Here is a 14,127-nt window from a genome sequence, read left to right as displayed (position 1 = left end):
CCTGCTAAATAGTTGCAGTTATGTTTAATGCAGGCTGTTTTGCTCACTGCTGGGTCCATCTCAGGCCTCACTTCTATTTTCAAAACATCTCCAAATGAAAAAGAGTCTTTAAAAAGGCTGAGAGTGTGTGATGTGTCCAGGCTAGCACTCGGCACAGCTTGTCTTCCCCCGCGGACTGTTCTAATGCTGTTGTCCTTTTCATCCCGCGCTGTAAAGAAGTCTCCCCTTTTATGAGAAGATACCATTAAATGACAGAATTGCTTTCCTTGGTTACCTTAGAAATGAAAGGTCAATGTTCTGAGAATCAAAGGATTTAACACTGTTGTGCATGTTTTGCTTTCATTTGAAGCTTGTCCTTAGGTGGCCTTAAACTCTCTGGAAGGCAAACACTTTTCTTTTTCTTTTAAAGGGGACCTATTATGCTTTTTCTCAGGTTCATATTTGTACTTTTGGTTTCAGCTAGAACACATTTACACACTTTAATGTTCATTTTAGACATTATTTTCCTCATACTGGCTGTGCTGGCACGTCTGTATTCACCCTCTATCTAAAACACTCTGTTTTAACCCCCTCCCAAAAAGGCCAAGTCTGCACTGACAGGTCAGCATTTCTTTACTCTGCATCTTGTCATCTCTGCCATGCAGCCGGGGGATGTAGAACTTTGATCGGGCCCAAAAACCAGGTCCACACAGTCTGTGACTAAGCCCAGCCTGAGCCCAAACCATGGCAACAGTTTTGGGCCCGAGCCTGATTAAAAATTTCTACAATAATCAATCAATCAAACATTTATTTGTCACATGGAATTATACAAGACACAGCTCCAGTGAAATGTGATCCCATTACATCGTTGGCTGCTGCTTGATAGTTTGTCCATTTTTCCTAATGGTTTTGGTAATCCATGGTTTCTGGTTGTGAAATGATTTAACTGTCCTCACATCCCAACCTTAACAAGATGTCCGCATGGCTGCTCCTCCCGAACATAGACAGCACCGCACTGCAGCCGCCTCTGAACAGATGCAGTGATCCACAGCAGGACCGGGACAGCACCTCTCATTTCCACCATCACACTAGTCCCTATTCACAGCAAAGCACTCAGCTCCTCACCTTCTCTTGCCTCTGCTTTTTCAGCATATAGAAAGAGAGCCTCCTGGTTGAAAGGCGCTGTAGCCAAGTTTCAGTAAAACAAAGGATATTACAGTTGGCACGGAGGTCGTCCAGTTTATTTTCCAACACCTGCACAATGGCTAGCAGGACAGTAGTTCAGCTGGTTCTCATTCTTCTCCATCTTTTCCTCAATGTTTACTGATGTTTACAATTGAAAACCTCGACCTGGTTAGCTAACAGAAGTCAGCAGGAGGAGAGTTTACAGACTGGTGAGTGGATTTCTTCATTCCATTCCCTTGCAGCCACATGGCACCACCACCCAAAGCCAACCACAAAAAGCACCAACGACACTTGCAAAATAGACGCAAGAGCCTAAATTTAGCACAAGTTTAGCAGAGCTGATGGAGAAGTGATTGGAATCATCTGTGCCACGTCTTGGGGAGAAATTAACAACATCAGCAACCAAGATAACATGTCGCCCTGACGTTAGCATGTGCCTACATGTAGCCGTGTACTTGCACTCAGGGAATGACTGTGTATAGCAGCACTTTGTCCCATTAAGAAGCACCAATAAAAGCTCCTACATGCATCCGGACATGTTTCAGAAGGAATATGATCCGAAATTGGAGAGAAATTATCAACATCAGCAACAAGATTACATGTCTCACTGATGTTAGTGTGTGGCTACATGTAGCCGTGTACTTGTACTCGGGGAATGACTGTGTATAGCAGCACTTTCTCTCATTAAAAATCACCAATAAAAGCTTCTGAACACAACCGGACATGTTTCAGCAGGAGTATGATGCAAAATTGGAGAGACATTAACAACATCAGCAACAAGATTACATGTCTCACTGATGTTAGCATGTGGCTACATGTAGCAGTGTAGGCTATGTAATGTAAACACTTGCACTGGTGTGTCTTAAGTAGATTATCTATCATGAGTTGACGTCAGCTTGTCGCAAAAGTATTCAGAGCAGTCTGAGGCCTGAGGTTTTTGCTCACAGGGATTACTTTTATAAGCATTTAATTCATTATTTATACTTTGGCCACACTTTATATGAACATCTGACATTGTAAAATTATATATATTTATGACAGAAAATAGGAGAAAGCATAACAGGCCACCTTTCCTCAGCAGATTGGCTTTTATAATCCACAGATTTCTGCATAAATATCCCAAATCTGTTGCCTTGTGATCAAATAAGCTTTCTTGTGTATGGCAATAGAAACGCACAACAAATAAAAGTGCCTGGCTGAGGCCATGACACCCAAGCCAAATGAATTTGGGAACACCTGTTTGTGACAGTGAAAATGTTCATCTTGCAGAGCTGCACAGTTTGTTTTGTTTCACTTTATTACCAATCTTTAGTGAAGAGGGACACAAACAAGAGTTGAAAATGTCAGTGTGTACTGGGTCCAGGATGGGAACTGTAATTACGCCAAATCAATTTCATTTGATCTGAGCTGGGAGTCATAAAAAGAGAAATGATGGCGACTCAGTTGCCAAAGATGGGGTGTTTTAGTTTCCTCCATAGTCAATGTTGAGCTCCATGAGTAAACTTAGCCACAAATGTTTCTTAATACTTTTTTTTCATTGCTTGACGATATTGTGTTGAGTTATATCTTAAAAAATATAAATGCGTCAGACAGAGAGCAGCAGTTCTTTATCTTAGAGATCAGCCCGAAGGTCGATTCCTTTGTCTTTGGATCTGAGTCTGTGTGAGAAACTCAGAGGTGAGTCCAAAGACTACTGAGGCAAGCGGTGATCAAAGAGCAACGGGGATCAATTACGCACTGCTGTGAAAGAAGCCCACAAAATATTGATGAGGACTACTGAAGTGTAAGGGTGTCCCATTGGGTTTCTTATCAGAAGGTCATTAGCACCAAATGGGAGTTGATTGCATTAAGTTAACTGACAAGATGCAATGTCACACAATTGATTGCCGGGGTTTCGTCAGGTGCTGAGGACATTTTAATCTCGGTCGTGAATGAAGGACGCAGAAACACAGGAACTTAACTAATTACGCCCTAATGAGCCGGTAATGTAAGTAATCAGGGGAACAGTCTGCACAGTAGAACAAAAGGACAGATGTAAGGTCGTAACGTGCCTGTCACACAAGTAGGAGATGTGAATTTGCATGTGTGCAGGTTATGAATTTATTTATAGATACAGCCGCACTCAAATGTGCACATGCAACTCACCAGGTGTAATCATTTATAAGCTGTCTGCATGTGGCAGTGGAGAAAGACGTTGAACCAGCACTACCTAAAAGCTATTTTATACAGTGCGAACTGGGTCTATAATGTTTAGTACTTCAAGGTAAAATTGATAAAGATTAAAAAAAAAAAAAAATCTTGTTTGCACTGAAAGATCTTTTCTTCCGGTGCTGCTGCTAAAACAACCGCTTTAAGCTTTCTTTCCTCCCATCGTCTGCAACACTACTCAACTAACAAACAGCTAAATCCTGACTTTGGTAGTTCAAATACAAAAAGCCATGGTTGCACTTAATTTTATGTATTACGGTTTTATAATTCTGTCCTCATTTTGATAATGCCTATTAGGACTGGGCGATATAATGACCAAGTACGATATATCAATATATCTTCAAGCAAGATATAGATTTAGACAAAACCGTTTATATCGACATAGGGTCAAGGGGTCAAGTTGCGTTACATAAGGCATACCAGTGTGCATCTCTCCTCTCTCACACTCTTCTCCATCAACACTCAGAGAGACACAGAGCTGCTACTCTGTCTAATCTGTCTGTTAATTAGTCTACAGTGTGACATCGGTCTATATGTTGCACGTGCTGCGCTAAATCAGTGTGTGAGGTAAATGAAATTACCGCAGCAGCACATGTGCAATACAGCGCTGCACTGCATGTGTGGGCGACAGAGCTGCTCGATTGTGTCAGTTGAGTGTTTGTTTGCGACTTAGTGTGTGAGGTGGCTCATAGCGCGTCGCTGTTCTTCTTGGTAGTTTTGGTCTGTTGTGTGACACTGAGACAGCGCCTGGATGCAGGCGACAGATGTGTTTTGAACAACAGACATTTCATACACAAGATGTATATAACACAGACGAAGTATCTCTCGCTCCTTCCATCCCTTGGCCTCTTTGTTGATGCTCTGTGCATAAATACGTTTAACAGCCTAAATAAATAAAACATTTAAAACATTTTGCAGCACTAGATTCATTTGAACGGCCACGGAAAACGACTTTTTAATTCCCCCCACAAAGATTTTTAATTGTTTCAAACTACAATGGATTCAGGCCTACTCTTATAGTCATGCTATAGTTTTGTGTCCTGTGCTGTAAACCTTAAACCTCTGTTGCTCCAGTGCTATGTGCAAAAAGTTAACATATAACCCTGCTTTTTCTTTTATATAATTAATCATTTACATGTTGCACAGCTGTATAGTTTCAAACAGGCATGCACAATATTGTATATATAACTTTTATGTTGCTGTATGTCATTTATTATTGTGTCCTTGTGTACCACTGTTTTGTATTATTGGCTACGTATTGTTTTAGTTAATTAAAGCTGTTTGGAGCACCAGTGCCCAGGAAACACTTCCCCTTGGGGACAATTAAGTTTCCCATTTCCTTATGCTATCTTAGAATCTTGTGATTAAGGCCACAGGGGAGAGTTGACACATCTTATACCTAATGTTCAGTACACAGACTATTTGTTTAATCAGATTCCTGATGACCAGCTGTGTATCATGTGCATTAATTACAACCACAATCAGAATCTGAAAGTTCACTTACTAGCTTTATCTGGAGCTTTAACCGACTCGGTTTGCTCTGAGCAAACTCTATTCACAGGGGAGGAGATGGGATTTGTTTAAAAGCTCCTGAAAAAAGTATTGAGTGGACCCTGGGTCTTTGTAAAATAAAAAATACCAATACTCAAATGGCTGCAAAATGACGAAAAAGTAAAATCTGAGAACCACAAATGAGTCAAATCCAGGTGTTTAAAGATCTGTCTATACACAGGCCCGTCCACAGAAATGACTGGGCCTCCAAAAAAGTCCCCAAATCTGCTCTACAAATATCAATACATGCACATGTTTTCTCTTCCCTGCTTAACACATCGAGTCCATGTAAACTGAGAGACTTACTCAGTAATGGATGCTGGGAGCAGCTGTCTGAGCTGACTAAAAGAGTTGGTCATTACATTATTATTTGGATTTAAAGCCTTTTCCAGCTCCTTCTTTTATGTCTCTCTTCTTCTCTTGCGTCCCAATTTATGTGCAGGGCCTGGCAGAGCAGAGAATTCACTCCGACACTGGCTGATAGTTAGCCCCAGAAAGCTTTCTCCTTTTACCCCCTTATGAGCGGCCGTGTCTGTACTCTGTTCCCCATCCAGACGACAACCAGACCTTCAACATATATGGAGTTATTTCAGTTCTTTAATGCGTAATAAGGACACAAGACCAAATGTGTCAATAACTAGTAGTAGTAGTATTTTTTGTTCTTACTACTACCCTCGCACAGTGCACAAAAATCTCCAGCTATCCTTTGAATAAAGTATCACTGATTCAGTTCATTATGCAGCAGCTGAAACATATTCCAAGTACTTTTCCTGTCAAACACCAGAGGGCACTGAGTCAGCTGATCCAACATCTCTGAGCACAGGTGGCAGCCTCCTACTTGCTACCTTGTCAAGGTCACAGAGGCCACAGCAGACCTGCTCTACTGTACATCTGTTCAATTTGGACCATCTTACTGTACGCCCAGGGCACCACATGCTGGATCTGTAGTGCATACAAAATGAGCTTGCCATGGAAACATTTTTTTTTTTTTTTTTATGTTAATAGCATGGAAACTCATGTAAACAATAAATTACCATAGGTGAAATATCACTGTGTTACATTCAGGCACATAACCAGTAGCTATAGTAACAGGTCGCTGTAATGGCATCCCTGCTGAGTAAAGTTTATTATGTGATTTCACTCAGACTGAAGACAAAGTGAATTTCATATTTCATTGCTCATTTTCATCCATAAAGCTCCACTGCTAAAGCTTTCAAACTACTTTACAACTCTCCTCTCATTTAAATCGTGTAACTGCAGAACACGACGCAATTATTACTTCTCCTTAGATATCCCACATGGACATATCAGCTGTAGCAGAACTCGTTTCAGTGGTATGAGATGCAAATGCCTGCGAGCTAAATTCTTTCATTCCCCTCAGAGACTTTAAAGCTTTACTATCTGATGTTTATTATGACTCCTGCAATTGTTTTTATTAATTCTATTTTGTGCTTGACTGTTAGTTTACTGACTATAAATGTTTCCTGCTCTCTTAATGAGAGTACTTGATAAAGTTACTGAGCTATTTGAGGATTTAAAGAGTCAGTTTACCCTTAATTCAAAAATGCATATATTTCCTCTTCCCTGTAGAGCTGTTCATCAGTCTGGGTTGTCTTGGTGTGAGTTGTGTTGGAGCAACGTCTCTCTTCACAAGTCATGACCCGGTTAATCAAGATAAGTCAAAGACCTTGTTGTGAGCAGTTTCATGTAGGAACTATTTTCTTTCTACTGAACTACACCAGCACAGTGGTGCAGTCCCACAGTCCAAAGACATGCAGGTTAATTGGTGGCTCTAAATTGTCCGTAGGTGTGAATGTGAGTGTGAATGGTTGTCTGTCTCTATGTGTCAGCCCTGTGATAGTCTGGTGACCTGTCCAGGGTGAACCCTGCCTTGAGAACCTAGCTCACATGGTTCCACAAAGTTTTATGGGTAACAGTTATGTCATTACTATTGTGTACTGTAAATTAAATATTTTTTTTGGTTTGTTTTGTTTTTCAAAATAGGCCAATTTGTCTCTGCAGTAACTCTGAGCCCCCCGTAGGGGTTGTGGACTCCCTGTGGAAGACCTAGGATGTAGAAACTATTTTCTTTCTATCAAACTACATCCACCAACCGTACCACCATGCAGTAAGAACGCTGCAACTGCATGGATGAGAGGCTTGTTGTGACAGTGTGAGATATAAACATTAATGGCGTTCTCTTCAGCTGAGCTGTAATGTTAGCAAGCTCAGAGTTGTTCGGTGAGCTGTGGCTTAGGATGTAGAGCAGGTCGTCCACTAATTAAAAGAACAGTGATTCAATTCCTGGCTACTCCAGTCCGCATGTCGAAGTATCCTTGGGCAAGTTTCTAAACCACAATTTGTTTCATTCACACGCAGTTGCAAGTGCATGTGCATGTTTGAACTGAGTGGCCTCAGCCACAATAGTGTGAATGGGTGAGGGTGACACGTAGTGTAAAAGCACTTTGAGTGGCAGTAGATGCACGCTTCCTTCTGCACGGTGATACAGCTGGTGAGTGTAACTCAGAAGGAAAATAGTTCCTACATGAAACTGCTCACAACAAGGTCTGTGGATTAGTTTCAGTTCCATTATATTAAAGAGAAGGCAGACATTTCTGCAGCCGATATCTCCAACACTCTGCAACTCACACCAAAGCAATCTGGGTTGATATATAGCACTACAGGTAAGAGTAAAATATGTATTTTTGATTTGGGGGTGAACTGTCCCTTTACAGGCTTCACTTTTTAGTAAAATGTCTGCCTCTTTCACATCGGGTTGTTATATGAAATAAAATGTTGGCAGCTGATTTAATTTGTAGAGCTTTAGAGAGGAGATAAAAGTCTTCGTTTGCAATGTTATGTTATATGTACTGTCATACGTTATGTTCTTTTCTGGCACCGCTGCAAAGTTATTTTATGGGTCTTAAAAGCCCATGTGAGCTACGCACTTGTACATGCACAACACAATAAACAACAACTATTTTAACTCTATGGACAAGTAAGAAAGTGGGTCAGATTTTAATATTGGTGGTATATTCTGAGCCATGGGCAACAGAGATGCCTGTCATAATGTGTCTGGATATGTTGTGCATCTTGACAGGAGAGGCAGATGCTAAATGCCAAACTGTTCACTCACCGCTGAGCCACTTGGCGTCTGGGTCATGGATGCGAAGGTCTGGACCGAAAACATCCTCTATGGTGACTTTCTTCTTAAGGGCGAGGCTGTCATCTTCACCTGTCAAGTGCATCACCAAAAGATAAATAAACAGGCGTGAGTTGAATGTGAGGTGCAGCGGCTCATATGTCTATCTGCGAGTGTCTTGATGTGGATGATTCTTGAAGAAAACTTCAAGTCGTCCTGGAGTCTTGTGAGATTTATTAGCATTTCAAGCAACTGAGTTTTCTAGTTTCAGAGCAAAAACTGAAGAAAATCCTCTGACTTTTTCGTCAGCATGTTGCTTTGCTCAGGGGGGCTGCAGCCTCATACCAAAACTGTCACCATCTCACTATGTAATACTGTTCTTTTCTCTCTGGAGATAGCACCTCCAACAACTATTCCCCACTATAGATAGAGCAATTTAGAACAAGGTACAAACAAGAAAGAGGCCTCTGGTATTGCACTATTGATCTGAGAGCATCAGTTCACATCTGCCTGCTCATTTTTTTAGCAGCGGGGGGGACGACTCCTTCCAACCCCAAAAACTCCAAATGAGATCTGAAACCGACAGCTGAACTGGAGGTGGAGCAGACAACAGGGGTACACACGTGAGTTTGTGTGGATGTGAGAAAAGAAAGCGTGTGAGCCCTTTAACTGTCTTCTACCACACCTTTACTCAGGAAACAACCGTCAGACACGAGTTGTCAAGATGGCTGACAGCCTGGTGCTACTGTACAAAACAGTACGTTGACAGATTCTTCAGCAGGCTTCCTGTTGTGACTGAGCCGTGAGATCTGAGTGTGTAAATACCATGTCAGACATTGTAAAGAATTTATCGTCCTGAAAAATCTGAGAAATTCTCTTGTCTGGCAAGAAGCTGCAGAGTGAGAGGAGAAAGCTAATTTCCAACGCAAGGCAAATGGTATCTCTGATGCTGTGCCAATCTGACAAATGGCTGGAGCTATTACTGCATAATCATCTCCATTAAACAGGTCTGAATGGCATTACACATTAAAAGGCCCATTACATGGTGAAACGATGACCCCGCCTCTGTGTAAAACTGCTACACAACCACAAACCAGAGAAAGCATATTATCTGTAAAACCCTGCCCCTTGAAACACAATCATCAAATTACAAGAAGCTGCCTGTGCTGCCAGAAAAAGACGAAGAGAAAGACGATTCATCTAAGTTGTGTAGAGTATGTGTAAACTGAGACAATGAACACATTAACAGGTGTGTGTGTGTGTGTGTGTGTGTGTCTGTGTGTAGATTGTCTTTGTTAGTTTGTTAGCAGGAAATCTAAAAATCTTCACAAATGAATTTTAGGGATTCATACTCGAAGGGTTTTTGTGCTGGTTTATTATTCGTAATTTTCATCTTCATATGTGCAAATTCCTGTGAGATGGTACAATGTAGACACATGATGATTTTCAACAGTGATTGGAAGATCTGTGCAGATACTACTCAACAAATCTGACCCCAATCGACCTCATGTGGGCAGCGTAATTAGAGGCCCATACCTCCTACGCTGTAAGTCTCATTTAAACAAAATTTGGTACAGCAATCCATCTACACTCACCAGCTTCTTTATTAGGTACATCTGTTCAACTGCTCGTTAACATGAATAGCTAATCAGCCAGTCACATGGCAGCAACTCAAGGCATTTAGGCATGTAGACATGGTGAAGATGACCTTAAATTTAAATTGAGCATCAGAATGGGGAAGAAAGGTGATTTAAGTGACTTTGAATGTGGCATGGCTGTTGGTGCCAGACGGGCTGGTCTGTCAGAATCTGTTGATCTACTGGGATTTGCACGCGCAACCATCTCTAAGGTTTACAGCGGATGGTCCTAAAAAGAGAAAATATCCAGTGAGCAGCAGTCCTCCTTTGGCACACTTTGGGCCCCTTAGTACCAACTGAGCATTGTTTAAATACCACAGATCTGCAGCCAACTGTGGGATGTCATCATGTCAATATGGACCAAAATCTCTGATGAATGTTTCCAGCACCTTGTTGAATCTATGCCACGAGGAATTAAGGCACAAAACTTGTGGGATATGTCTACATTGATACCTGACACATACGCTGATGATGCAACACAAATCAGACTGTAAATCAGAAGTTGTTTGTTTAATCATTACAAAACTTGTTTAATAACAACATTAAACCATGTGTGTACAATTATCTTAAAACTGCTCAATAGGGGTATGTTGATTCTCAGACATCCAGGTCATGGAAATATAAACTGCTGTATCGCAGGCAACTGGATTTGCTTGAGTTTCTTGAAGACGTGTCACCTCTTATCAAGGAGACTTCTTCAGTTTTAATGGACTGACAGAGTAGCAGGCTTTAAACCCTGTGTGGGTGTGAACCCTTACAGGGTTTCATTATGTGTGTCGTGACATGACAACACACATAATGGCCAGAGGGGTCAATGACTCACACGTGACCTTAACGACTCTGTAAAAGTTCACACCCACACAGAGTTTAAAGCCTGGGACTCTGCACCAGTCCATTAGAACTGAGGAAGCCTATTGGATGAGAGGTGAAACGTCTTCAAAGAAACTCAAGCAAATCCAGATGCCTACGATATAGCACTTAAGATACTCAGCAGGGGGGCACCACCAGCTTCAAACATGTGCATGGGCTGGGCACAAATTTTTGCCATAAATCAATGACAGATTGTCCAAATATCACTGAACTCTGTGGGTATTTTTAACTGCGCTGTCGATGCATGTCCCCAAAATGTTTTTCAATTCACCAATATGGGGTGACGACACTGTCAAAGAAGGGCGTGGCCAGGCACAGATTTGGTCGAAAATGAACAATTGTGATACAACTCGTTAGTTATTCATAATGTAGGTGTCAGAAACTGTCAAAGGTCTTGATCATTCACAACTTTCAACTTTTAAAAGTCCATGTTGGCTTGAACTCCAGAATCACTACATGCAGCTATGTTTTTTAAATCTGAAGGAGGCTTTTTCTCAACATTTCAACCATTTCTAAAACAAATCTAACATGCACAGTGTAACATCTGGCTGGCACACTGCATCCAATGATTTTCACACACTATGAGTATTTTGATGCACATCCAAGACCATCCATCCGTCAGACGCATCCTTCAAATTTCTGAACATTTTCTACCATTAAAAAATCAGTTGACAGGATTGTGGCAGATTGTTGGCAGAGGTGTGTGGTGTCTGAGTTTCATCTGTGATGTGTGAAATGTTTTGCTTTTTTCAATTTTGGGTCAAAGCTGTGTGTAGAATACATGTACAGTGAGGCGAAGAACACAATGACTGTGAGTGAGTGAATACTGAGTGTGTTGTAACCCAGGGGCGATTCTAGGATCAGAGGTTTAGGGGTGCTGAGCACCCAGAGAGCTGCCCGGCCAGGCAAGATAAATTTCACTGTTTTGTACATTTTAATGCAGTTTCATTCCCACATTTGTGAAAGAAAAGCACAACACTTTTTGGGAAAGTCTGTGACTAAACCATCAAATCTGATAAAGGTTATTTAAATGCTGAGCCACAGCAAAAGAGGAATGGATTGGAATCATAAAAGAAACATATCATAACCCTAATTTCTGGGGGAGGATAACTGATTTTGATACAGCAGCTCCTCAACATACACATAAACAGTATGTATGTTTCTGGAGTAAACCAGCCCCCTATAGTGAGTACCAAAAACACCAAAAATGGACCTTGGACTTATTTTTTGGACTTTTATTTGAAATGCAATGCACAACATGTAATATTAACACATTAACAGTAATTGACTTTTTCAATGTTTGTCTCTGCCTTTTTCCTTCTTGTCTGTATTATATAATACAAATACATAAATAAAAATACACTTCAAAAAAGAAAAGTGCTTGAAATCTACAAAATAATAATAATAAATACACACAATAGGAGTTATAATGTTAATGGGCATTACGTTTCAACCAAGTACTGTATGGTTTTGACACTTTTCTAGTTTGTTAAAAAGGGACATACAGTAAAAAATTTTTTAAAAAAATCTCTCAAATTTTAGGGGTGCTGGGATTAAATTTAGGGGTGCCTATGTTGTAACCCCTGCCAGGGAAGTCATGTTGTCTCCCTTCATTTTTTTGTTTTTAGAACTTCTCAAAACTTTGTGTCGTGTCCCAAGAAACAAGGGATCAAGGACATACTATAGTTAAAAACTGATGTGTTTTAGTTTCTCTGTGTCCTTCACATGTGTGAGTGTGACAGTGAGTGCTCCTTTTGTGTGAGGATCTATGGCTGAATCCAAATGTCCGGACTTCACCGCACTTGCAGACTCGCGGACTTTGCAGGCACGTTCCCGGGAAGTCCGGGAGTGCTGAAGGTTATCCAAATCCACTATTCAGCCAGTCCACAAGGGGCCTCAAGTTGACTTCCTGCAGACTTCCAGAGAGTCCGCTTGGGGTGCAGACGTCAGCAGACTTCACTGATTTAATAACCCACAATTCCTTGCAATATGGATGTGGTGTTGTGGGTTTTTCAACTGCTGAAAAAACCTTATGAATGTGTAAAACAGTTAAGCCTATTAAAATGTTACTTGAATTGTGTAGGCCAGAAATAATATTCAGCCACATCATGATACAGAGATATGTAGAAGTATAGGCTGTAGAGGACTGAAATGCATTTTATTAAAGGCTATACACAGGATTTATATCTTGTTATCTGCAGGGACAGATGAGTAGGCATTGTTAGTCAGCTTATAGAACATATATATGAATATGACAGCAGCAGCTTCCATGGCAACGAGTAAAACAGTCTTGAGGGCTGCTTGCAGTCTCTACCTGATGACGGTGAATACAATAAACAAATACAACACAACGTACAACTGAGGTCCGTGAGGGCTCAGTCTGCAAAATCCAGAGGGTGGACATTTGGATTCAGCCTTTGTCTCTTAACTCCACGTGTGGTGTGCTGATTGGCTGGAGGTGTGGGTTCCATCTGGGAGTGTCAACCGCTGATTGGTTCCCCAACTCTGCTGTTTAAAACCCTCGGCTTCGACAGCAGCAGGGTTGCTGTCCTCAGCCTCCAAACCTCTGTTAGCTTTGAGGCTGTAGGGGTGGGCTGCCATTTTATTTTGTATATTTTTCTCATGTTTCTGATGCATCCTCAGGGGCCAGTTTAGAAAATATCTTTTTGCTCCCACTCCCCTAGATGGGGGCATGACATATGCATCACCCAGACCTCCTCACCCTTACCTTGCCATACATACAGGACATAACTACCTGCACTGACATGAACGTGTACTTTTGATGTAATTAATGGGGTGCAAAAGCATCCAGTGCAGAACATCTGGAATCCCAGGCTGTTATTTTTATCCAAAGATCCAAATGCAGATTACAAATTTCTCTGAATTTTGACTAATAAGACAGTCGGGTAAGAGGATTGTGCGTCTGTGGAGAGATGCACTTTCTAAATGGTAGCATATGTGTGTGTGTGTGTGTTGTACATACGAGGAGTCAGCAGGATAACAGAGGTGACAATCAGCGAACAGATGATGAGGATGACCAGCAGGGCGATGGCTATTCCTTTCCAGTTCCTCTGTGGCGGAGCGCTGCCCACCAGGTCCTGAAAAATATGATGATTACAGATTACATTACATTCATGCACACACACACCAAGAGGCAAAATATACCAACTATTAGGCCTTTTATGTAATGGATAAAATGATTTGTCACCACAGGCTGGATCTGTTTCACTGTATTATAAAAAGAAGCTGAGCGGTAACCTTCAGGTGATGAGTTTTATTTCACACAATGGACACACAGCATTGTACAGATATTGTATATAAAGCAGATGTATTTTGTACTGTCACAGTCAGAGCCAGAGTTTGGCCAGAGGACAGCTTATTCTCGCCCAGACAGATGCCGACAACTTAGGCACTTGTGTGCGGTAACACTGCATCCACCAGCTGCTCCCCGCTGCTTGCACACGACGAGTCCCTGCAGCTCTGCCTGATAGCTGTAGAGGAGCTACGACTTCAACGCAGACACAACAGGCAAAATAATGAGCTGCTCTCCTCACG

At 41.5% G+C, this 14,127-nt stretch overlaps 1 protein-coding gene across 3 annotated transcripts in view; it reads right to left on the bottom strand.

The window, feature by feature from the left end:
• LOC126382873 (dipeptidyl aminopeptidase-like protein 6) overlaps positions 1 to 14,127 on the bottom strand; it is a 145,880-nt gene that overhangs the window by 42,550 nt on the left and 89,203 nt on the right. For all 3 annotated transcript variants that reach the window (XM_050032993.1, XM_050032994.1, XM_050032992.1), the window contains 2 exons: positions 13,556 to 13,670; positions 8,060 to 8,158 (listed from right to left, as the gene is read on the bottom strand). In XM_050032993.1, the coding sequence (XP_049888950.1) occupies positions 8,060 to 8,158; positions 13,556 to 13,670 (214 nt within the window). The remainder of the gene's footprint in view (positions 1 to 8,059; positions 8,159 to 13,555; positions 13,671 to 14,127) is intronic.

This window comes from Epinephelus moara, chromosome 21 (assembly GCF_006386435.1).
Source record: "Epinephelus moara isolate mb chromosome 21, YSFRI_EMoa_1.0, whole genome shotgun sequence".
NCBI classification, from domain to species: domain Eukaryota; kingdom Metazoa; phylum Chordata; class Actinopteri; order Perciformes; family Serranidae; genus Epinephelus; species Epinephelus moara.
Note: the sequence above shows the minus strand (reverse complement) of the source record. Positions and strands in the feature narration are given on the sequence as shown.